Below are 26,535 nucleotides of genomic sequence, written 5' to 3'. Positions count from 1 at the left end.
CTCGTAAACGATGTTATTAAGTACATGCTTGCATACTGATACGAAATGAGATATTTTACCGCTCTATTAGGGCGGTAAAGGTACCTGGCTGGAGCCTTCCACGACCTGTCAAAAATTACAAGATGGTGGACGAATGTTCGAAACATCAGTGTAGGTATTTCAACACATTTAGTTTAAAATTTGGTTATTACTTCGCGAGTGTGATGAAAAACGAGTGTGTGTATATCACGGGCGGCTCGAGTTATTCAAACAGCCTCTCGTTCGTAATCCTTTACTCTCCGCCTTTAATACACAATGTACTTATATTGCTGACTGATATTGATCTGGCTGTTATAGTATGAATTTTCTGAGATGAACTTTTCGCTTTTGCCCTAATCTTTAAACAAAGGCCTTTGTTTCTATTATTCGCGGCGGTTAACTCCCGTTTAAACGGCACGTGCTATAGTCTGAGTGTAGTTAAAAAGCAACTATCATGATAGCAATAAGGTTCAAATCCATAAAAAGCCCTTTCGGAGATAACACGTTTTGTCATCTTCAAAAAAGTTACCTGCACACTGCAAACTGTTTAATAAATTTGAACCTTATTGCTATCATGATAGTTGCTTTTTAACTATACTGAGACTTTAGCACGTGCTGTGGAAACGGGAGCTAACCGCCGCGAATAATAGAAACAAAGGCCTTTGTTTAACAGATTAGGGCAAAACCGAAAAGTTCATCTCAGAAAATTCATACTATAACTGAGGTTGATGCAACTGGCCCTTAGAATACGTTATGAGAAAGTGAATCATCTGAACGGTCACCACTGCCTCCGTTGAGTATGTTCAGGTGCAATATTGCCAATGAGGGTTTACTGAATGTTTCGCCAGGCTTTCTTCAAATCCACCAATCAAATAAACGACGTGCCCGTACGAAAGTCACTGCGTTTCCATACCGTCTGCGTATTTTGAGCAGCATGTGGTAAAAACGGTACGGATACGATGCGTCACTGCGATTCCGTACCGTCACCGTGTTTTAAGCAGCGGTGTGGTCGCACCTTTAATGGATTTTTCCCCTCACTAGCTCGGAAACACGTGTTTTGTCCTTTAATACCAGCGGGTAAAAACGCATTTTATCCACTAGTGGGTAAAGTAATTTGACCTTGAATAAAGTCAAATTAACTGCTTTAAAATTGATAAAATTAGGTGAATCTAGTAATAAAGATGATTTACCACCTGTGGAACTACTTGTAAGCAGTGATAAACGCATTTTTTGCGTTGTAGTTTCCTCGCTATAGTGAGGGGAAAAGTTTTGTGTTACACTCGGGTGCAAATGTATTTTACTTCTCGTGTGTTAAAAAACTCGCAAGTTCAGGATTCTATTCTCGACCCACTCGCTTCGCTCGTGGTTCAACTATAGAATCCTTTCACTTGCTCGTTTTTCAATTCCACACTCGGCGTTAAAATACAACTTTGCCCCCTTGTATAACAAATAACTATTAAAGTAAGCCGTGAGAAAGACCTGGCGGCACCTCAGGATCGGTGCCTGGCGAAATTTTTTTTCACGCTCAGAAAACTTTCATTATAAAATAATTTTTCATAATTTTCTCTTTCGTATTCAACGTTTCTTGACCTATATAAAGCTTCGATATTGAGTGAACTTTAATATTTCCCTCTGCGTTAAAACTCATATCGACATTATTACCAGGAATCTCCACAACTCCCAGCAGAAAGGGTAAAGGAAAGATTATTCTCTAATATTAATATATTACATTTCTGTTTTTAACCCCCGACGCAAAAATGACGGGGTGTTATAAGTTTGACGTGTATGTCTGTCTGTCTGTGTGTGTGTGTCTGTCTGTGGCATCGTAGCTCCTGAACGGATGAACCGATTTAGATTTTCGTTTTTTTTTGTCTGAGTTAGTCAGAGAGTGTTCTTAGCCATGTTTCATAAAAATCGGGTTACTATGTCGCGGTCGGGGTTTTTTTTTTATTTTAATTTTGTGGCTAGGTTATGCATTGATTGTATTATAAGGATGTGCAACAAAAATGGTGCCGACACAGCAGCCAAGCGTTTCGTCGACCAATCACGTATCGTTCCTCCAAGGCATCAAACGAGAATTTTCAGTCGAATATGAATTGCCATATCCTTACTCTTGAAATCCTTTGTGAAGGCGAAAAGGGACGATCGCCTGGAACCGGTTTTTCATATAAATGTATCCTCATTTTACTCTCTGTCTCTGGATATTAATATTATCAGAAATATTTTTGCACCATTTGATGTTGATTATGATTATATGTACATTATACATTTACACATATACATTTTACTCCTAACTAAATGTTATCATTATAGTGTAAAAAAAAAGTTTTTTTTTGGTTTAAATTATAAATGGGATTACTCTTATTGGCTACAGTGTAGAAAAAAAAGGTGTTCCGTCACACAGTGACGATGTCACCCGCAGGGCAATTTTAACTTCTGATTAGCAGAAACATCTGCAGTCGATGCCACTAGGCTTAGAATAAATTAAAAGCTTTCAAACTATTTTGTATGCACGCCCGCTCGCCCCCTATCTTACGGCGGTTGCATCTGCGCATCTCTTGCAGCAAGGATCGCGTGGTATAAATCCGATCAGGACCAGACGGGCCCTCAGTCCTACGCCCGCCGGCCGCCGCAACACTGGCCCGATACTCCGAGTCCACCACCGTCGTCGTTAGTGACGGTCAGTATTCCTAATACGAAATTTATACTTTTTAATTTCAGGGACTGGCCATAGAAAATTTAATTTTTTTTTTCGTATTTTTATTTTTTATTTACAATGAATTTGGTTAGTATAAATATTAAATGTATGTATTATATAAATCGGTTATGTGTTAAATTAGATGTAGAAAAATAAAATGTTTATTTTATTAATAATGTCACTGTACGTAACACATTCTTAGTTCTCATGTGAATTATAAATTGTCGGCGTGGCCGCCACGGGCTCAGTAAATGGCCACCCGGCGACGGTTACGCATCAGTACCTTTGAAAATCGAATGGTATAATGATAGAAATGTCTAGCAGACAGAATTTGTATCCGACAATCACTTCATGTAAGTTGAGTGCGCGTTTTAAGTTTTTTGCGTAAAAGTGTTGTTGTTTAGGGACTTTTTTATGTTTCGCGTATCATTATTATGTTAAAAAGTTTGGAAACTTGTTTTTACCAAAATGTGATTAAAAACCTACTTATGAATTTCCATGGACGCAAGTATTTTAATACTTATGGCGAATTGTAAAAAAATAATATATACTAAATAAAATTAAAATAATACAGTGACATAGCAAGTTTCGAACAGCTGCAAGGTGTCCTTCGGTGTAATTAAATAATATTTTATTATTTAAAAGTTGCATTTCTAAAATTATTGGACCGCGATAATGACTATTCAGAATTCAATTCGAATGGAAACATTTTTAGGTGTTTAAAATAAAAAAGCTCGAATTGAGATATTTTAAGTACTTACTTATTGTGGTAACTTGCCTATATTTCCACGTATACTATATTACCTATCCATTAAAAATTAATAATACTGTTTCCTACAGTGACTTAGCAGGTTTCGAACAGGTGCCACCTGTCCTTCGATATTATTTATTAACCCTTCATAATCCATAGTTAGAAAGAATTATCACGGCATTTTTTTTATTCTCATAAGTTTTTAGACAAAGGATATATGTAGAGGCAGTTTTAATCGTGTTTTTTATACGTTAGTGTTCAAAATGACTTTGATTGTTGTAGCTAACGACGACAACGATTCAGAGAGCAAGACATGTGGCAAAATCCTCGTCGTACTGTCATGGGTCCTGGTGGTAATGACCATGCCTATATCTCTCCTCATCTGCTTCAAGGTACGCTTTTGAAATATTTATTGTCTCTTAAGCGAATGTCTTCTATTAAGGGCCACTTGCACCAACGAAAATGGAGGGTTATCCCGAGGTAGCCCTCGGGACCCACCGTTAATTAACCCACCATTTTATATGGAATTTGACAGTTGACAGACCACTAACCCTGAGTGCCCTGAGTTAAGTGGTTGGTGCAAGTGGGCCTTAGTGATGTGGAATGGATATGGTGGTATTGGTGGTGTTGCAACTCTAGGTCTATGGGGTGCAACCCGAACAAGTTTTTCACAGAAATTGCGAAGCGTCTGCAGGGTTAGCACATGATTGCCGTGAGAGTATGTCGCCGCGAGATAGACTACCCGTCCTTATGTCATTAATACAGTTAGAGAAAGACGTGTCATTTATCTCGCGGCGACATACTCTCGCGGCAATCATGTGCTAGTAAGCCTGGTTGAGGTAACTGCCCCTTTAGCATAACTTGCCTTGTCGCGCGCGAGTCCATACATCAAGCGCGACTTCAAGTATAAAGGGTCTGGTAATCGAATAAGTAGCTGGCGCCTTCCTCGCACAAGTCACAACGTATCAGCATTGCGATAGGTACAGACAGGAAATGTTGCCAGCATCCTAGGAGCAATGGCCTGTTTTAGATATAAACTGGCTTTTAAGTTTAGTTTTAGTTTTTATAATTATGTAAATATAATATGTTCATGTATATAAATAAAATAATGTAACATAGTGTTAGTGATGTGTGCGACGTCTGGGGCCCATTTTTGGAAACTACAAGTTACAATTTACAAGTGGTAGTCAAAGTCTAATAAATATGACAAGTTTAGTTAGTCTTTCCAGATACTTATGCTTGTAACTTGTAACTTTCAGTTTTGAGAAATGGGCCCCAGAACACGAAGAACAAGAAGCGCCAGCCTTGACAGTTAAATAAAGATCGCATTTTGTAGCTAATATGAATTTTTAAACAGCGAGGAAAACAATCGAATAGGTACTTTTTTCCTATTCTATAATTTATAATATAAGCATTTGTTTGACTCTTTCGGGCACAAATCACAATCGAGGCTTAAAAAATCATGTTTTAAATTTGTCAATTAAAAGTTGAATACTTACATATTTAAATCATTAACGATGCAAATACAAGTCAAATGCGAGAGCGAAATTATTTTGCTGTTTTGCGAAATTTATTTTTCGTCGAAAATAAAGTTTATTAAATTATTTTCTTGAGGTAGTAGCAAATCAAATCCAGCTAATTTCTATAATGAAACGAAGGATAAAGTCGTACTTTAGGCACGTGGTTTGAAGCGAAAACTTGTGTTAGATATTTTTCAAATTCACCTGAAAACCTTTCATAGATTAATAAAGAGTAATATCTCTTTCATTATGTTTTAAAAACTATAACATTTGTGAAATTCTTGAAAACTTTTTAATTACTATTCGACACGACACGATATAAATAATTGCAGAGAAACCATCAACGGTACAACACAGGGTCGAAACGTATGTGCCTTTTTACCGCTTGGCAATTACTCTTTAGCCACTGGTCCCACCGCGAGCTAGTAAGCTATGAGCTATCGGCTATAAAACGAACAAAAGATAAGCACTTCCGCGCAAATAAAAGAGACACGGCGATATTGATAGATCATCGCTGGGCGAGTAACCATAAACATCGCCGTGTCTCTTTTATTTATGCGGGAGTGCTTATCTTTTGTTCGTTTTTATAGCTGATAGCTCATAGTTTACTAGCTCGCGGTGGGACCAGTGCCATAGGCTATCTAGGATTCTCAAAATCAAGTCATTATCTTATCTGTCGTTGTGAACTCAAGTGGACTTCGTGTTGTGCCAACCTTAGGCACTGATCCCACTGCGTGCTAGTAAGCTATGAGCTATCGGCTATAAAACGAACAAAAGATAAGCACTCCCGTGCAAATAAAAGAGAAACTATAAACATCGCCGTGTCTCTTTCATTTACACGGGAGTTATTATCTTTTGTTCGTTTTTATAGCCGATAGCTCATAGTTTACTAGCTCGCGGTGGGACCAGTGCCTTCAACATTGCTAGGAGAAAAGCCGAGCGGAACCGAGGTCATCCGCCGAGAACAAATTCTTTTCGGTACAGATGGTGCTTTTTTATGCACTAGTGCGATAAGGTGAGATTGCGGTCAAATGGTTTACCTGTTCCTCTTAAAAAAAAAAAGTAGTTCATTTCTTGTCAGGTTGAAACTTCGGAGGGTGATTTGTACTGGAAATCGTCGTAAGATATACGTACGAAAAGGAAATTCGTAACTCGTGTCGATTTAAAACGCTCCCTCCGTTCGTGTTTTAATTTATTGCCACTCATTTTTAACCCCCGACGCAAACGAAGGGGTGTTATAAGTTTGACGTGTCTGTCTGTCTGTCTGTCTGTTTGTCTGTCTGTGTGTGTGTCTGTCTGTGGCATCGTAGCTCCCGAACGGGTGAACCGATTAAGATTTAGTTTTTTTTGTCTGAAAGCTGAGTTAGTCGGGAGTGTTCTTAGCCATGTTTCATGAAAATCGGTCAACTATGTCGCAGTCGGGGGTTTTTTCAAAATTTTAATTGTATAAGGCAATGATCCGAATAGGTAAGTACTTTTTATGAATCATAGTTAGTGCGTTTTCACATTGTCCGATCTAATATAAATAAAAAAATAAAAATGGTTTATTCATTAACTTCAGAACTTAACAATATACATGATGGTGTCTCTTTTTAAGTATACAAGATATCTGTGTCAAGAGACACCGCTCTTCCTTAATATCGGATGCAACATCGTATATATATATATATATATATATATATATATATATATATACAATCATGGCAGTATAATTGACCGGTCGTGTTGTACGTATACACGTAGGAGGGCTTAGGTCTTTTCTTGCGTAATTGGCGTTGTAAGTCTAACGGCGCGAGGCGGTTTTCCTCAAACGACTTAACAGATTCAAAGGTAGACCGCCAACATGACCGTTAGCAGCGAGCTCCTCCCAACGTGTAGGATCGATAGCACACGCATTCAGGTGACGCTTCAGCACGTCCTTATAACGAACCTGACCGCCGTGCTTCCGCTTACCTTCTGCTAAAGGTAAATTAAAGGTGCCATCTTGACATCTGCCTTTAACAAGATTTCTATATCCGATATCGTATTGTATAATGTAATTTTAATAATACTGGCAAGTAAATGAAATACGTAGATATGTTATAGTATATTACGATACAAGTGCGTAAAAAAGGAAGTTCGAAACGAGTGGCGATAAATTAAAACACGACCGAAGGAAGTGTTTTAAATCGACACGAGTTACGAATTTCCTTTTCGCACGTGTATCGTACGACGTTTTTCAGTACAGATGAGCCTCCGAAGTTTCGACCTGGCATATAATGAACCACTTCTCGAACTAGTGCGTAAAAAAACGACCATCTGTACTGAAAAATGCTTTATTTTGCAGATCAAAAGCTGGTTTCAGGACAATGCACATGAAATCGATGCTTTTGAAAAAGGATTGGTAAACTCATTTAAATGGACATTTTATTAAATAAATTTGAACAAAATACAGCTTTTATTTCAGAATTGAAATAAATAAATATGACCTTCTTTGTTTATTGAAATAAAATTTCCGAGCTCATATAACCCGGCAACCTTCAAATCAAGGGTGAACAGGCATCTTTCGGGCGAGCTCACTCCATCGTAGGCCACGTCTTTGCCTTTGGCTGGTCTGTGTCTGTGGCCAAGAGTAAGCCCATTTATAATATATTAAAAAATATTTTCACCAAAGCAACTGGTAAAGGCTTACTTTGCTATTCGAAAACAGATAGCAGAATTGCATTTTATCCACAAGAGTGCAAAGTAATTTCATACAAATTTTAACTTGAATTTACCTATAAAGGGTAATTTTGAATCATAAATATTGAATATAAGTTGATAGGTTTGACGTTTTTAGTCAGTATTTTGTTCGTGTTGGTGTGGTGAAAAATGTTGTGTTTCACTCGGCGGCAAAGTTTGTTTAACCATCGTGCCTTGACACCCTCGCAACGCTCAATGTTCCACTTTTTGAATCACTCGCTACGCTCGCGGATCATTTGTTAGTCGTATACCTACCTCGCAATTAAAAAATCCTTGTTGCTTTTCACCTATTCGCGTTTCGCCGCCATCTCAAAATTTCTGAACCGATTTTTTTTCTTGTAGTATGATTTTTGGTCGTTCTGCATATCACTGATATTACCAAGATATCACTAATAAAATAATAAACACTATTTGCTGTCTGTCACAGAATGCAAATGTTGATATATGTCCATTTGACCACGTAATAAATGCCAGAGATATAGCCTTTTTTAGGGTTCCGTAGTCAACTAGGAACCCTTATAGTTTCGCCATGTCTGTCTGTCCGTCCGTCCGTCCGTCCGTCCGTCCGCGGATAATCTCAGTAACCGTTAGCACTAATAAGCTGAAATTTGGTACCAATATGTATTTTAATCACGCCGACAAAGTGCAAAAATAAAAATTGGAAAAAAATGTTTTATTAAGGTACCCCCCCTACATGTAAAGTGGGGGCTGATATTTTTTTTCATTCCAACCCCAACGTGTGATATATTGTTGGATAGGTATTTAAAAATGAATAAGGGTTTTCTAAGATGGTTTTTTGATAATATTAGTATTTTCGGAAATAATTGCTCCTAAAGGAAAAAAAAGTGCGTCCCCCCCCTCTAACTTTTGAACCGTAAGTTTAAAAAATATGAAAAAAATCACAAAAGTAGAACTTTATAAAGACTTTCTAGGAAAATTGTTTTGAACTTGATAGGTTCAGTAGTTTTTGAGAAAAATACGGAAAACTACGGAACCCTACACTGAGCGTGGCCCGACACGCTCTTGGCCGGTTTTTTAAACCATTAATACAATATGCGATCCAGGTAAAATGCGACTAAAATATTGGCGGCTAACTGAATAGGCTATTAGTGATAAATGCTACATAAAAATCTGCTATTGTTGTACAATTCTATTGAAAATATATGCGGTTACTAAATAGGCTATTAATAATAATGCTACATCAAAACTTGCTACTGTTTGTATACATCTACTAAAAATGTATGCGAGTAACAAAATATACCATCGATATTAAACGCTACAACAAAATATGCTATCGCCGCAAAACACGAATAGATGAAAAGCTACAAGGATTTTTTGATTTCGAGGTATACGACTAACAAATGTCGCGGATCAATATTGGAGTCTTTCGCTTGCTCGGGTATCGATATTGGCACGTGCGGTTAAACAACAACTTTGGCCCCTTGTTAAACCAATAACTATTCCTCCATTTTACCAGCTAAGCAGAGCGAACGTTTTTACGTAAACTCGTCAACAGTGACTTTACTTCGAGAGTCACCTATTCGGTAAAGACAGCTACCAATCCATATCTATACAATGTGCTTTTATTGATTTCCGTTAACCTTAATCCTTTAACGGGCAAGACTCAAAAAAATCGTGAGTTCAAACCTCATCGCCATCCTGTAGTACTAAAAATTCTGTACAAGAAAAAAATACAAAAAGATAGTCATACAGGGTGGTCTTTTTTGAGATCAGCAGGGTTAGCACATGATTGCCGCGGGAGTATGTCGCCGCGAGATAGACTACCCGTCCTTATGTCATTAATACAGTTAGAAGAAGACGTGTGATCTTTCTCGCGGCGACATACTCCCGCGGCAATCATGTGCTAGGCCTGCAGTGCCCTATAAAGGGTTGGGAAGGTTCTTTAGGTGAATTACGATTAATTTCTCTAAGAAACTGCTGTCTTAACTAACTGTTATCGAGTTATTCAAAAACAATTTGTTTTGGCTCAATTTTAATCTTAGTATTTATTACTATTTTTTGCCCGCGGCTCCGCTTGAGTTTTTTTTATTTTTTTATTTTTATTAGCCTACTGTAGTGTCCCACTGTTGGGCAAAGGCCTCCCCTCGCTTCTTCCACTCAACCCTGTCATGTGCGTAATTTTGCCAGCTTGGATAAAATGCGTTTAAGTCGTCCCGCCATCTCTTCTCCGCTTGAGTTAAATTCGAAAATTGCGGCATACTCCATAAAAACGTCTACCCTCTGTTTTACGGAAATGGGGGTTAGAGAGAGAAAAAGTTACCTATGTCACTCTCCGTGCCTACAAAATTTAAAAAAACACGTCAATTCCTTGCTCCGTTTTGCCGTGAAAGACGGTCAAACAAAAGGAGACACACATACTTTCCTAAAATATATATGAGACCTGTAAAAAAGTTGAGAAGGTCAGTGTCAAAGCTTCGCTGTGATTGGCTAAAAATTTAGCCAACCAATTTTCTTACCGCTCCGCGACCAATTGTTTCGCTGCGAACGCGATTAATAAGGAAAGGGCGTCTTCGCCTCGTGTACTTAAGGTTTAATTTTGCTTGTGTAAGTACCTAAGGCAGTAAGTACAGTCGCCATCAGATATATCGGAGCGCTCAAGGTGCTCACAAATATCTGAACACGTCTCTGTCACAGTATAATAAAGAGTACTATCGTACAGTATGGCCACTCCCGCTCTCCGCTGAATGTGCCGCCCACCCCCTCTCGGTTACCTCGCAATAGGCGAGACGATAAAAAAAATCTAATTAGTCCGTCAGTTAGATTATCAAAGAATTTTAGACACGTATTTTTTCTTTTTTCTCGTAAACGAAAAATGACCACGGTACAGTGCGTTGAAGTTCCGCGTGACGTCACGCCTAGGTACAATGTTTACTTAGAAGTGACGTCACAAGCCCCCACTCTGGAATTTTGATGCTATCTTTGTATTTTTTCATTAATTAGAAAAAGCGAAAAATATGTGTTCAGTATTTCTGGACGATCTAACTGACGGAGTAAACAGACGCGCCCAGGCGACCTGTCATATATCACTCATACAAGCATGGTACGCGTTCACCTACACGAGCTTAAGACTGTGTGCACGCGCCTCTTTCATAATAATCATAATATATATATTTGATCGTCAGTGTGCGAGGTGTGCCTCTATTGTCAAGGCGATAAGGTGTTCACATACTTTTGCGCGCCCCGGCCGCCCAGACATATCTGATGGCGACTGTAACAGCGTACGAAACACACAAACATATTAGATACTAAGCCCCTTATTCATAAATATATATACCTAAATATTTTTCTGGCACGAACGATGTGACACTAGTGACTTCCTTCCGATATTTAGTTCATCGATAACTTACATTATAATTATGTCATTTATTACTGCCGTGGCACTGAATCTTGAGTAGTTTAATGTGATCTGCCTACCCCGTTTTAATGTTTTATACAAAAGTCACATGTTTGAAAATAAATGGTCAATAATAATAAAACGAACCGTATTTTAACAGTTTACATAATTTTTTACATGATTATTCAAGATTTTGGGGATTATTATTAGGGGTAGGTAATTAATAAACTTATGTAAAGATATTTATCGATAAAAGGATCGTCGATGTTTTTATTTTGTCAATCACTAACAACATGACGTTCTTGCCCGAAAAATATCTAGGTATACTCATAAAAAAGTTACCGAACTAATTAGTTAAATAGTACATTACATCAGAGGCCCGGAAAATGAGGATTTCCGGCCAAGTGGGTATATACGGCAGAGCGAGCTTGCGAGCGAGGCCGGATAGGGATACGAGGCCGGGAATCCGTTTTCACGCCGAGGCATGTATAGTGCTTTTCTCAAACATACAATGAAATTAAAAAAAATGCTCTAAAGGACAATATTTTATAAAAAAAAGTTACTTTGCAGGCCTAGGCCTAAAAAATAATATGAAATCCCTTTGCAGTCCTCTCGAGTTGTTGCGCCCAAAAAGCGATACTTCCCAGCCCATTTTAAGGAACGTAAAGACAATATTTCATTGCATGTTTGAGAAAAAAAGTTTTCCTCAAACTTGCAATGAAATTAAATATTGTCTTTACGTTCCTTATAATATAGTGGACTCGGAAGTATCGCTTTTTGGGCGCAACAACTCGAAAGGCCTGAAAAGGAATTTCATACTACTTTCGCCGTGCAAAGTAACTTTTTTATTTATTACAATATTGTCATTTATATTATGGCTGGTTTGACTAAAACAGGTTTTGTTTTTAACGTTTGTTTTCATGTTGCCAGACTAAAATATCGGGAGCAAAAAGGTTTAGAGCATTTTTTATTTATTTTTATTTCATTACATGTTTGAAAAATGTACTATTGGACTAAGAGCCCAGAGCCACCAGACCTTCCTCATTTCCTCAAGGATGAAACTTTGGGATAATGTAAAGTTCGCATCGACGTTTAATGTCTGCATATTACCTAGTTCGGCCCGTCGGCCATTTTTTTCCTATAAGGTTTTTTTTAAACACTAACTTTCATTAAATTTTCAAGGCTGATTTTATATAGGTATGTGTTAGAAAATACTGTTAGGAATTGATAATCATGATTTCCTAACCATTTGCGCCGGCCGTAGCTTGAGAAATTAGGGTAAGTTAGAGAGACTTTCAAGCGCCTGGTAAAAGTTACGGCCGGCGGAAATGGTCTGGAAATGATGATTATCAAATCCTTTCAGTCTTTACTATTACATATATAACAATCAGCCTTGAGAATATAAGAAAAGTTAGTGTTTTAAAAAAAAAGCCCTCATGCAGTCTTTAAACGATTTCTACATTACCAAAGTTTCATCCTTGAGAAAATTAGGAAGGTCTGTCGGCTCTGGGCTCTTAGTCTATATACACGCCTCGGCGTGAATATAATAAGATTCCCGGCCTCGTATACATATACCCACTTGGCCGGAAATCCTCATTTTCCCGTCCTCTGATGTACTATTGTGTAGTAGGAGAGTGACAGATAGTTGACAGTAAGTATTTTCCAGGTGGTGCAGGAGTACGAGCGGGCCGTGATCTTTCGCCTCGGCCGGCTGCTCTCTGGGGGGGCGAAGGGGCCGGGTACGTACTTACTACTTTATGATATAGGCAGCAAAGAGTCATCGCCGCCCATGGCCACAAGCAACATCAGAGGAACCACATGTGTGAGAGCTCCATTAGTAAGTGTCAGAAAGTTGACAGTATTTTTCAGGTGGTGCAGGAGTACGAGCGGGCCGTGATCTTTCGCCTCGGCCGGCTACGTACTTACTACTTTATGATATAGGCAGCAAAGAGTCATCACCGTCCATGGACATTAGCAACATCAGTGCGCGTAGCCGAATTCACAAACGCTCACGAAACGCTCACGATAATATCTCTATCACTCTTGCATATTGACGACAGAACCAGCGTTGCAGAAATGCCATTCAGCATAAAGAGTACTATCGTACAGTATAGCTACTCCCTGCTTCCCGCTGAAAGTGCCGCCCACCCGCTCTCGGCTACCTCACAGTTACCGCCGGTCAGGAACTCTACCAGTCGGTGTCTTATCTCACTCAAAATAGCATGCTACGCGTTCGCCTACACATAATTTTCTATTAATCTTATTTTTTTTTAATAATCAATCAATCAATCAATCAAAATATTCTTTATTCAAATAGGCTTACAATAAGCACTTTTAAATTGTCAACAGTGTACAATATTCATCTTATTCTAAATATCAGAGCAATTTATTGGTGCAATAAACAATATTGTTTTAAAACTACATTGATTTAATAAAATGATATCAATCTAAATTGTATAAAAAAATACTAGTATAAAAACTGTGTGAATGAGCCGTGTCGAATGCCGGGATAACGCAAGGATGGATGACAGTATAAATATAGTGACGTCTCGCTTACACACGGGAGAGCCACACTGATGATTGATGAGACTGCTTTATTCAAGAACACTTGTTGCGTTTATACATCAGTCGACTAAGTACTTGGTTAAAAAAAACCGCCGCCTGCCCGCGTAGTCGAATGGCATTCGTCGACGCCAGACGCCGACAGAAATGCAGTCCGGCTCTGTCACGCCAATACGCAAGAGCGATAGAGATAGATAGCTAAAACGATATTATCGTGAGCGTTTGTGCATTTGGCTACGTATATACCCTGGAAACTTTTCAGGTCAAGGGTATCCGTAAAACTTTTTAATCTAACCGTGATTTTGTTTCGTAGTTTTTAGATTAAGTAAACTTTTTTTTTCAGTTTGATTCTGGTAAAATATGACCCTGATATGATTCATTGCGCATCTCCCGCGCAGCACCTGGGAAATTTATTTTTAGATATCAGGGTGGCTAGCCGAATGGCACAATCGCTCACGAAACGCTCACGAAACGAAGCGCTAGTAGATATCTATCTCTATCGCGCTTGCGTATTGGCGCGACAGAGCCAGCGGCGTATCGCTTTCGTTTGGCGTCGGAGAAATGCCATTCGGCTACGGGGCCAGGGGTTGCAAATGAAATGCTATGACAACTGGCAGTTTAAAAATGTACATATTATTTTGCTTAATAAATTATTTGTAAATTGAAATAGATATCATACACGAAAGAAAAAACGGCAAGCTTACGCGGCTAACGTCTTTACCACTAGATCACACGCCCACCCCGCCGCGCGCCGCGTAAATTATTTGTACTTATTTATAAGGTACAGCGGGGCCAATCTCGACTGGGGGGTAAATGTAACTGGGTGCGTAGCCGAATGGCATTTCTCCGACGCCAAACGAAAACGAAACGCCGCGCCAGTTCGTCGAGCTCTGTCGCACCAATACGCACGAGCGATAGAGATAGATATCTACTAGCGTTTCGTTTCGTGAGCGTTTCGTGAGCGTTAGCGCCATTCGGCTACGCACCCTGGTCCATTTTTCATTAAATAGAGTGTCCACCGGTTGTATATGGTATATAGGCGTGTTCAGTGGATACATGTAGAACTCAACATCATAGTATAATAAATAATGGAAAAAATGGGCTAGTTATAATTGAGATTTGCCCCTATGTACCTTATGTTATTACTTTATTAGTAGGTACCTATGTAACATTGACACCTTGTACTTTGCTACACCCTTATGACTCTTATCAGGGTCAATGTATGTTGAATTGCAGTATTTTAAGCGTTTGTTTGTGCTCAAAAAGTGTTTGTAATCAAAAACAATGGATTTATATGAAGAATTCGATATAGCTGAAGATAAACTACTGGCTGCAGCTCCAGGTTTTGCCTTATGATTGTTTCCTTTGTGTTTTCCTCTCAAATGTGATGAAAAACATTGTGTGTAATTCAGGAGGCAAGGACATTAAAAACTCGTGTCTATTATTCACGACTGCCGCAGACTGTTTTAATGTCCCCCTTAGTGCGTTTTCACATTATCCGATCCAATATCGGATGTCGGACCGATATCCCATACAGTACAGGCGCCATCTTGGATTATTTCTATTGAAATCCTTCAACTTCCGATATCGGATCGGATAATGTGAAAACGCACTTACCTATATTGTTGCACAATGTACTATTTCATAGGAAATCCAAGATAATTATAATACTTACCTAAAGAGTAAAGACCTGAGTACACTGGCGGCGGCACACGTCACGCAAGCAATGTGCCGCCTTTTATAGCCATAAAAATCATTGCTCTATCTTCAAAAACCAGGGAGGAAATAGTCGAGAGCGTTTTGTATTGACCCGTCTTGTATCGTCTTAATAAGTATTATTTTACAGGCATATTCTTCATTTTGCCCTGTATCGATACGTACGCCCGGGTGGACCTCCGGACGCGAACTTACGACATCCCCCCGCAGGAGGTCAGTATATTTTTTTCACTTACCCCCTTATTCATAAACGTACTCTAGTTATCAAGCCGATAAAGTTCGTTTGTCCTTTTCTATCACACAAATACGTCGGAAAGGGATAATAGTTATTTGTTATACAAGGGGGCAAAGTTGTATTTTAACGCCGCGTGTGGAATTGAAAAACGAGCAAGTGAAAGGATTCTATAGTTGAACCACGAGCGAAGCGAGTGTAACACAAAACTTTTCCCCTCACTGTAGCGAGGAAACTACAACGCAAAAAATGCGTTTATCACTGCTTCCAGTAGTTCCACAGGTGGTAAATCATCTTTATTACTAGATTCACCTACTTTTATCAACTTTACAGCTGTTAATTTGACTTTATTCAAGGTCAAATTACTTTACCCACTAGTGGATAAAATGCGTTTTTACCCGCTGGTATTAAAGGACAAAACACGTGTTTCCGAGCTAGTGAGGGGAAAAAGAACTTTATTGGCTTGATAACTTTAGAGTGTTTTTATGAATAAGGGGGTTAAAGTTTATGAGATTAGTTCTTCTCGATTTGTGGCTTTCTTAGCCGTAGTTAATTTTAGATCTCATACAAGCTCTTGATCCTGCAGAGGAATGGGATCGATTAGCAATAAAAGGTTGTCAAAAAGTAGGTAAAGCCTAACCAGAAATATATATCGTCACTAAAAAATGTCGTATCTGACGCTGTTCCTCAAAGTTAAAACGCAGTTAGTCTATATGCATTCCATACATATTTACTACAATTTTCTTTTCATTGACAGACGAAGATACAATTTTTTTAAAAAGTAGTGACGATATATGACTACGCGCCATGTTGCGGAATTTCATTAGAACTAACTATTTTCTTCATACTATACTGGACTGTCAACCCATACATCAGAATAACAGCGCCCTAAAGAAAACCTTAAAGTACAAAAGGCGAACTTAATGCGATAAGGCATTCTCTACCAGACCAGAGATTTTCTTTACTACAGATGTATTGCGAAAAGCTTTTCCTTTGTGTGTTTCCGGAAACGTTCGTATTTGTCATGCTAGTTAATAATAATAATAATAAGCCCCCAGGGCAGCTTGTGGCGAGCTGAATGGGAAGTGGCGTCCCTTGGGTCCCATGCCCCCGAGAGTCGATCAGATCCCTCCCTCCGGCTTGCCTTCATTGGCCGGCCGGAGTGAACACTGAGCAGGGGTCGCAGGACTCTCACCTCTGGCTTGCCTTAACCGGCCGTCCAGAGTGGGGTGCCAGAGCTATATGCTTGCAGGGTGGAAGTGAAATATGCATAAGACGCGAGTTGGCACAGTGGCTGTTTCGTACAGACTGGGTAGAAAGCGGCGCACACCTCTCCACACCCTGAGCCGCTCACGCTATGTTGTGCCCTTGTCGCTCCGTGCGAGCGGCCGTTTTCGGGGACCCATATAGTGAGTTGGCGAGTCACCACCTGCCTATTTTGTCATGTTTTGTAACATATGAGTAAGGCAGGTGCCATAGTTTTTCCAATAGCACCGGTTACGAATTCACTAGCAACTCAACATAATAGCCCGGTTTCTTTTTGTACCTTTATCTTACAATAGTTCTACTCTAACCGGGGCTTGTCCTTGGGTGCATTACTATAGTGCGGACAGGGATAATCGCTGGTTTGTGTCACATTACATTTAGATTAAACTGTTCTAAAGGGCCTCTGCGCTGTTGGCTTCGGCCCCACGTATGCCTTACAAAGGTCCGGGACCCCATGGTCCCGAGATATGTAAAGAACAAACATAATAATAATAATAATAATATTTAATTTAATATTTATGCATGTATGAGGCAGTGGACCACAGTCCTTCGTCAACCAGGAGGCAGGGATGACCCTCCTGGCCCGCAGGACTTCATAAGGATTGAGCGAGGAATATTCCAGGGTGACAGTTTGAGTCCATTATGGTTCTGCCTAGCTCTGAATCCCCTCAGCACGCTGCTGAAGGATTCTGGGCTAGGTTGCCGGCTTCGGAGAGAGGGTGAAGTCATCTCTCACCTTCTGTACATGGACGATCTCAAACTATTTGCACCGAACACCCAAGACCTGATGGTGCTATTGAAAACCACAGAAGTTTTCAGTACCGCCATCAGAATGGAGTTTGGTGTCGATAAGTGTGCGGTCATGCATGTACAGCGGGGGAGGTTGTAAATTCAGAAAATTTACAACTTTCTGAGACGATGTCGTTCAGATCTATCTCTGAATCAGAAACCTATAAGTACCTTGGTATGTCACAGTCGTTGGGTATTGAGGATGTTGGCATTAGACGGTCGGTGAAGGAGCGCTTTTTCAGTCGGCTCACAAAAGTCCTTAACAGTCTTTTGTCAGGAGGCAACAAAGTGCGCGCCTTTAACGCCTGGGTAATGCCTCTACTCACATACTCCTTTGGCATACTACGGTGGACCCAGACTGAACTGGACGCCCTGGATCGGAGGGTCCGCTCACTGCTTACCACACATCGTATGTTACACCCGCGCTCGTCTGTTATGAGATTGTACATCCCACGGAAGTGCGGAGGTCGAGGCTTCCTAAACGCCAAAGATCTTCACAACCGTGAGGTGTACAATCTCAGGAATTACTTCCTTAACAACGAGTGTGGGATACATCGTGATGTGGTGGCAGTGGACGGAAACCTCACGCCGCTCTCCTTGGCGAAACAGAACTGGCGCAAACCTGTGGTACTAAGTACTGCGGACCGCAAGGCGGTATGGGAGAGCAAGCAGCTACACGGGCGGTTCTACAAGGCCCTCACGGGACCCGATGTAGATCTGCTCGCATCGGTGAACTGGTTACGATTCGGGGACCTCTTCGGAGAAACCGAGGGTTTTGCCTGTGCAATTGCGGACGAAGTTATGATGACGAACAACTACCGGAAATATATCCTGAAGGACGGTACGGTCGACATTTGTCGGGCATGCCGCCGTCCCGGAGAGTCACTCAGGCATATCATTTCCGGTTGTTCTCACCTAGCTAACGGCGAGTACTTGCACAGACATAATCTCGTAGCCAGGATCATTCACCAGCAACTTGCTCTTCAATACGGCCTTGTGGACCGCGAAGTACCGTACTACAAGTACTTACCTGCGCCAGTTCTCGAAAATGGTCGTGCCACGCTCTATTGGGATCGATCTATTATCACTGACAGGACTATTGTAGCCAATAAGCCTGACATTGTGATAATAGATCGACTGCAACGCCGGGCAGTGCTCGTTGACATCACCATCCCCCATGATGAGAATCTCGTGAAAGCCGAGAAGGACAAGTCCAGTAAGTACCTAGACTTGGCTCACGAGATAACCGCCATGTGGGATGTTGAATCAACGATCATTGTTCCGATAGTCGTTTCAGCGAACGGTCTCATAGCGAAGAGTCTCGACCAACATCTTAAGAGACTCTCGCTAGGTGGCTGGATCAAGGGCCAGATGCAGAAGGCGGTGATCTTAGACACAGCGCGGATAGTTCGACGGTTCCTCTCTCTGCAGCCCTAACCACCGGCAGCTTGGGCCCTGCCCTGCTGCTGGCGGCACCCTAGGTTAGGTTTTTTATAATATGTTTATATGTTTTTATATTGTTTTGTAAGTGTTTTTTTATTTTACTTTTATACTCATATTGTAAAAAACCTAGCATAAGAAAAAAAAGATAAATAAAGGAATAATATTTATTTATCAAAAGAGACACACGTTTACATGAATATCCATCAGACTCCAAACTAGGCTGAGCCTGTATTTTGGACGTCTGCGAGAGCGAGTTGACAACTACATAATTTTATACATAATTAGATTTGTAACAACAGTGCTATTATAGCTATTATAGTTCAAAGTGTTTTGTACTGAGACTGGCTGAACACGAAGGAGAATCTACATCTGTACCTAGTTCTTTCTTACGACACCCAATATTACGTTATTTCTGTCTAAAATCGAGGGAAGGTGATCCAAGGCCGTTTCCTCCTAGTATCTGGGCCATTTTTTTCAAAGTTGTCCACCCCACTTTTTTTTTGGATTTAGAAATTTTTATGTGGTTTCAACTCAGAATCGCGAGGGCTTTCAATTCTAATAGGATAAAAAAAGTGTCCCAAGGTTTTTTCCCATTCCGTTACCATTTTTTCATACATTTTGTATGGCGGTAACGAAATGGAAGGTTCGAAAAAAATGTATGGAAATTTTGGGACATTTTTTTTCTCCTATCAGGATCGAAAGACCTCGCGATTCTGAGTATTAATCGCGTAAAAAATACCCATGTTACAAAAAAAGTGAGGTAGACAACTTTGAAAAAAAGGGCCCATCTGGTGTCGTAGCCGAATGGCATTTCTGTGACGCGAAACGAAAACGAAACGCCGCGAACGGTAGTCTGGCTCGCGCCAATACGCAAGAGCAATAGAGACAGATATCTACAAGCGTTTCGCGAGCGTTTGTGCCATTCGGCTACGCACCGTGGTACCCACCGTCAAAATACACCGTATAGCAAGTGAATGAGTGTTAAGTTAACCTGTTGCTTCCAACCAGGTGTTAACTAAGGACTCGGTGACAGTATCCGTGGATGCGGTGGTTTACTACCGTGTACACAACGCCACCATCTCCATAGCTAACGTTGAGAACGCCCACCACTCCACACGGTAAGTACTACAAATTGTAAAGGTTTCGGAATAATAAAACCTTTATGTTGAATTAAATCTTGTATTAAAATATTTTAAAATGAAGATCTTACATTTTTATTTGTTATGCCACAGAGCGGCGTTCAGAGAGAGAGATTTCAGTGTTGCCACACGCAGGAGGCGAAATCTGTTTAGGCAGCTTTTACACGCTAGGACTTAAATAATTAGGTGTGTTTCACACATAAATAAATAAATTTATAAATAACTATTATAGGACATTAATAGTATTCTTACACAGATTGACTTAGTCCCACGGTAAGCTCAAGAAGGCTTGTGTTGCAGATACTCAGACGACATGTATTGTATAATATACAAATACTTATATACATTAGAAACATTCATGACTCAGCTAGGAACAAATATCTATGCTCATCGACATAAGAAACCAATTTTTATAGATTTTGGGTATAAAAAGTGTATGGTGGCTACGTATTTTTAATCGACTTCAAAAAAAGGAGGTGGTTTTCAATTCGACTGTTTTTTAGGGTTCCGTAGTCAACTAGGAACCCTTATAGTTTCGCCATGTCTGTCTGTCCGTCCGTCCGTCCGTCCGTCCGTCCGCGGATAATCTCAGTAACCGTTAGCACTAGAAAGCTGAAATTTGGTACCAATATGTATATCAATCACGCCAACAAAGTGCAAAAATAAAAAATGGAAAAAAATGTTTTATTAGGGTACCCCCCCTACATGTAAAGTGAGGGCGGATATTTTTTTTCATTCCAACCGCAACGTGTGATATATTGTTGGATAGGTATTTAAAAATGAAGAAGGGTTTACTAAGATCGTTTTTTGATAATATTAATATTTTCGGAAATAATCGCTTCTAAAGGAAAAAAAAGTGCGTCCCCCCCCCCTCTAACTTTTGAACCCTATGTTCAAAAAATATGAAAAAATCACAATAGTAGATCTTTATAAAAACTTTCTAGGAAAATTGTTTTGAACTTGATAGGTTCAGTAGTTTTTGAGAAAAATACGGAAAACTACGGAACCCTACACTACGCGTGGCCCGACACGCTCTTGGCCGGTTTTATTTTTTGTATGTATGTTACTCGATATCTCCGAGAATCGTGGACCGATTTTAATTTTTTTTTTTATCGAACGGGTATAACCCCGAGATGGTCCCATTGGCACCAAGTCGGGGTCTGATGCTGGGATCTAGGAGAAATCGAGGGAAATCTTCAAGTGTTATAGGCACATGTAATGTTTTTAGTGTATTATTTCTCAAAGGTACACCAGTATTTGCGCCTGATGGTAATAATTTTATGTGGCTGAGCTGATGGTGGAAGGTCAACTCCTCAATGGTTAGGAGTTAAAAGATAATTCTTTCACTACTGTACATATATTCGGACTGATACATATAATATCAATAGGAACCACTAAAAATCAACAAATAAATAAACTAAAAAAAAACCGCCTTCAAAAATAAGCGCGTTACAAAACACGGAGAAACTAAAAAGCAAAAAATAATAAACCTTTGAATTTAGAATTCTTATCGGATTGCAATAATCTAAACATCCAAATGATAAACAAATCAATTATTTTTGGAGTCGGGGCCAGCCTGCGTATGGTTGGGTGGGGCAAACAGGAAATAGCAAGGCGACGAACAGATCTGGTTCCTTTGCCATGAATCTTATAATGTGCTTGATTTCAAAGTTGGCCCAAAAACGCACAACGCCGTCACAGGACTTCAGATTAATAAAGAGTAATAGAACATAATAAAAATGTGTGTTTTTAATTAAACGTCCCCCTTTGTTGATTGCAATAAATCTCTTCTCGTCTGTAAGCGACGAAGTGCAACGTTTTACTATATCCTCACTACTTAAAAAAAAACTTGTATCTTCGTCTGTCAATGAAAATATAATTGTAGTAAGTATGTATGGAATGCATATAGACTTACTGCGTTTTAACTTTGAGGAGCAGCGTGAGATACGAGATTTTTTCAAAGTAGTGACGATATGTACCTACACACTCACAAAATAAATATTGAATTACTTATTAGAATTTGCCAAATATTTGGTATTCGGCCGAACACCGAACAGCTATTTTAAACCCAACTAGTAAAAAGTACAACAAAAAATAGCGCAACCATTTCAAAACCATGATTGGAAAGCTGTTGCGCGTGAAAATCCTTTTGAGCCTTTGTTGGATTCAAATAATTTTATTACTACCAGTCATCGATTTGGTAGACTACCTACACTGATTTCCTAGAACCAAAATGTAATCCTATCAAAAGCTGTGTGTGTTAGCGAAAAGCTTTTCATAATAAACGAATAAATAATATGTGTATAAGGGCCGCTTGCACCAACGCAAATGGAGGGTTAACCTCGGGTTAACCCACCATTTTATATGGAATTTGACAGATGACAGCCCACTAACCCTGAGTTAATTGGTGGGTGCAAGTGGGCCTAAGTAATAATAGGTGTTAGGACAAAACCACTATTCAGGGCATTTTTTAAATTGTGAGCCAGAAAATTGTTTTAACAATAGTATATAACAAAGTCACTGGCCCGAATCTTGAGAGAACTGCGAGGAAGTGGGAGGCTGTAATTATCAATTATCATTTAAACAACTAGCTTTTTCCCGTGGCTTCGCCCGTGTACTAAAAGTAATCTTATTCAAACGTTGAATTTTGGACCCCCATTTTGGACCCCCACCACCCACCAGCCGTTTCGGCTGTGCGTTGATATGTCAGTCAGTCAGTTTCTTCTTTTATATATTTAATAAGATAAATAATATTTTTGTGTAGCCTCTTAGCGCAGACGACTCTCCGCAACACAATGGGCACGCGGCCGCTGCACGAGATCCTCAGCGAGCGCGAGACTATATCCGGCAACATGCAAATCTCGCTGGACGAGGCCACGGAGGCCTGGGGCATCAAGGTCGAACGGGTTGAGATGTGAGTCGCACTTGCTTATTGAGCGGCATGAGCGAGATGGAAGTTCCCGGGATCGGCAGCTCGGATGGTTTATGATTTTTTTCTCAAACATGGTATGAAATATTGATGTTATGTGCCTTATAATTGGCAGCGAAGTATGACGTTGCAGGTGCGGCTAGGACGATAATGGAATTTCATACAAACCTTGCATTTTGGGTGCGTTTTCATACAAAAAAATTTTTTTTCGTTTTTTTTATTTATTTTTTTAATTTTTTGTTTTTTTATAGGCGTATACGGGGCATTAAAGGGGAACGAAAATTGATTATTTTTGCGCTACGACGCACCGTTTAGGAGATACAGCCATCCAAAGTTACTATTTTCAGTAGACTTTATTTATTTCATACCATGTTTGAGAAAAGCACTATACATACCTCGGCGGGAAATGGGGTTGCCCGCCTCAGACCTATCCGTCTATATGTCTTCGGCCGGCAACCCCATTTGTCCCGGCCTCTGTAGTAATGTACTATTTTTCTGGTTGGAAAGTAATTAAAATCCGCAAACAGGATATTATATCCTGCAATAATTGCCGATTCGTAGAAGCAATTTTCATATTTTTAGTTTTTTCATGCTCTCTGGATAAATATGCAGAACAAACTTGTTAGGATTGTTTAATGTAATTTTTAAACATATGTGTGATTACTGATAAAAATGACAGCCTTGCTGTGATTCATAAAGTGTAATTACTAATACTAGCTTTTACCCGCAGCTTCGCTCGCGTTACATTCGAAATTTGCGGAATGTTCCATACAAATTTCCGCCTCCCATATTAGGGAAGTGGGGGTTAGAAAGAGACAAAAAGTATCCTATGTCACTCTCCATCCCTTCAACTATCTCCACTTAAAAGTCACGTCAATTCGTCGCTCCGTTTTGCCGTGAAAGACGGACAAACAAACAGACACGCACACTTTCCCATTTGTAATATTTACCTTTAGATAATTATATAACCCTTTACCCCTGGAACAGGTGTCAAATTAAACCACCCTTATTCCTTTTTTTTGTATTTTTCTCTTGCTCTGAAGTTTTAGGAGTAGGTACCTACCGGTAGCCATGACATTTAAATTCAAAATTGTTTTAGGTCTTGCCCGTTAAAGGTTTTAAAGCTCTAAAAATGTTCCAAAAACTCGAAAAATTCTCAAAGTAATTTATTTAAATAGGTATCTATATTATAATTTGAAAATTGCGATTAAATGAGTAAAATACAACGCCCGTGAGACATGTGTGGGTTTCCACGAGCCCCGCCCAGCAATTTGATCGCCGTTAGGAATTACTTAACCTGATGAGTTAAAATAAACCTGCTTAATTAACGGTCTGTCCATTTATCGATCTGGCAATAGTGGTGTTTGTGAAGTGGGACATAAAAAGCTGGTTACTTATAGGCATTGGTCGCACCGGAAGCGAGTAAACGACGAGCTATCGACAGAAACGAACAAAATATAGTCGATCCCGAGTTCCGTGTAAATAGGGCTGCCATCTCGAATTTCGCCAAATCCGGACCAAGATTTAAAAAACCCGGACATTTGGCGTAAATCCCATTTTTTCCCCGGACGAGTCCGAAAAAATGATTTAAGTATTAACATGAAAAGTGTCCGGGTTTTCCCGGACACTTCTTTTGACACCCCGCCCGGACGGCCCCCGGACGGCCTCCAAACTCAGGACAAATCCGGGGAAACCCGGACGGATGGCAGCCCTACGTGTAAATAAAAGAAATGCGATGATAGCGCGATCAAATTATAAGTACTTAGTTCGTCGCCGAGTCATGATGATGACTAGAGATGCACCGAATATTCGGTTACTATTCGGTATCCGGCCTATTCGGTCCTTATTTTAATATTCGGCCGGATACCGGATAGTGACGCACTATCCGGCCGGATACCGGATGTGCTATTTTTGATTGAATTATTTTGGAGTAAACAAATTAAATGTAAAAAAAGTTACGGTTATAATACTTATAATCATAGCCCTTTATTAAAAAAAAACATTTAAACAAAAACGGACTACGAAACAAGTCAAAACCTGCACGACGCGCCCGCTCCCTGCTTAAATTATAGGTATTGTAGGTAAAATTCTGCTGTCCGAATATTCGGCGGCCGGATACCGAATATTCGGCCGATGGTTAGACCGAATATTCGGTATCCGGTATCCGGCCTAACAACTATACGTTGCATCTCTTATGATGACCTTAATGAGCTATAGGTAAATCACTCTTTTACACGGGAGTACGAGTTACGTTTTTATCGCCGATAGTTCATCAGACCATGTTACACTTGAACGCGACCAGTCGACCAGTTATATCTCACTCATACAAGCACGGGACGCGTTCGCCTACAGGAGTCTCTTTCATATTATTCGATCGAGGTGTGGTACAAGTTCACCTTCTGTAAGAGCGAAAAGCACGCACTGGTGTGAGGCGTCCTAGGCCGCTTGGAAACATTTGAATGTCACGTTAAGTCCGATTGCCATCTTTCAAAACTTTAAGCCGATTATTGTCTTGCAGCAAGGACGTCCGCCTGCCCGTGCAGCTGCAGCGCGCCATGGCTGCCGAGGCTGAGGCCGCTCGCGAGGCCCGCGCCAAGGTCATCGCGGCCGAGGGCGAGCAGAAGGCCTCGCGGGCGCTGCGAGAAGCCTCTGAGGTCATCGGAGATAGTCCGGCTGCCCTGCAACTTCGGTATCTGCAGGTGACTTTTTTATTTAATTTTTTTGCGAGGCCAACGCCAAGGTCATAGGGGTCAAGGCCTCACAAAGGCCTCAAAAGCGCTGAGAGAGGCCTCTGAGGTCATCGGGGACAGTCCGGCCGCCCTTCAACTTCGATATCTGCAGGTGAGACAGTTCTGTAAATAAAAGTCGTTTGAGAGACCCGTGCCAAGGTCATAACAAGAGCGAGCAGCAAGCCTAACGTGTGTGGAGATATGTTTCTGAGGTCATCGGGGACAGCTCAACTGCCCTTCTGCTTCGATATCTGCAGGTTTCTTTTAATAAAAATATTATAGGCCGGCGCTAAGGTCATAGAAACTGAGGCCTCGCAAAGGTCTTGCGCTTAGAAGGCCTGTGAGGTCCTGATTCATGACTGACAACATGTTGGTAATTCTCCCAGTTCATTTTACTTGTTTGTTTCAGACATTAAACACAATATCGGCGGAAAAGAACTCAACTATCGTTTTCCTCTTCCGATCGATCTCTTAACGTATTTCATAAAGGCAAAGGAGGAACCTATGTAATGACACTTTAGGCATGAATTTAGGTAAATTGGCCACAGTCATACAGTAAGTATCTGATCGTGAAGCGACGCTGTAAACTGACCAACGTTTATATGAAGTATATATATAGTATAGATAAGATTTAATTAATCTTTGTAAGAACATTTCAATTGCATAA

The 26,535-nt window shown here is 40.2% G+C and overlaps 1 protein-coding gene across 1 annotated transcript; it reads left to right on the top strand.

Annotated features, from left to right (window-relative positions):
- The first annotated feature begins 3,757 nt into the window (after positions 1–3,757).
- Positions 3,758–26,389, top strand: LOC125241460 (band 7 protein AGAP004871). The gene is made up of 7 exons (XM_048149966.1): positions 3,758–3,859; positions 12,730–12,802; positions 15,472–15,554; positions 20,080–20,189; positions 22,975–23,124; positions 25,658–25,838; positions 26,278–26,389. The coding sequence occupies exons 1-7, from the start codon at positions 3,824–3,826 to the stop codon at positions 26,341–26,343; spliced, it is 699 nt and encodes a 232-aa protein (XP_048005923.1). The 5' UTR covers positions 3,758–3,823; the 3' UTR covers positions 26,344–26,389.
- Positions 26,390–26,535: the final 146 nt, after the last annotated feature.

Source organism: Leguminivora glycinivorella, chromosome Z (genome assembly GCF_023078275.1).
Source record: "Leguminivora glycinivorella isolate SPB_JAAS2020 chromosome Z, LegGlyc_1.1, whole genome shotgun sequence".
In the NCBI taxonomy this organism is placed as follows: Eukaryota; Metazoa; Arthropoda; class Insecta; order Lepidoptera; family Tortricidae; genus Leguminivora; species Leguminivora glycinivorella.
The sequence above is the reverse complement of the archived record's forward strand: the minus strand, read 5'-3'. Positions and strand labels throughout refer to the sequence as shown.

Coding starts and splice junctions, on each gene's coding strand:
- LOC125241460 (XM_048149966.1), top strand. CDS start 3,824: ATGACCATGCCTATATCTCTCCTCATCTGCTTCAAG. Junction 23,125..25,657: donor AAGGTCGAACGGGTTGAGAT/GTGAGTCGCACT, acceptor ATTGTCTTGCAG/CAAGGACGTCCGCCTGCCCG. Junction 25,839..26,277: donor TGCAACTTCGGTATCTGCAG/GTGACTTTTTTA, acceptor TGTTTGTTTCAG/ACATTAAACACAATATCGGC.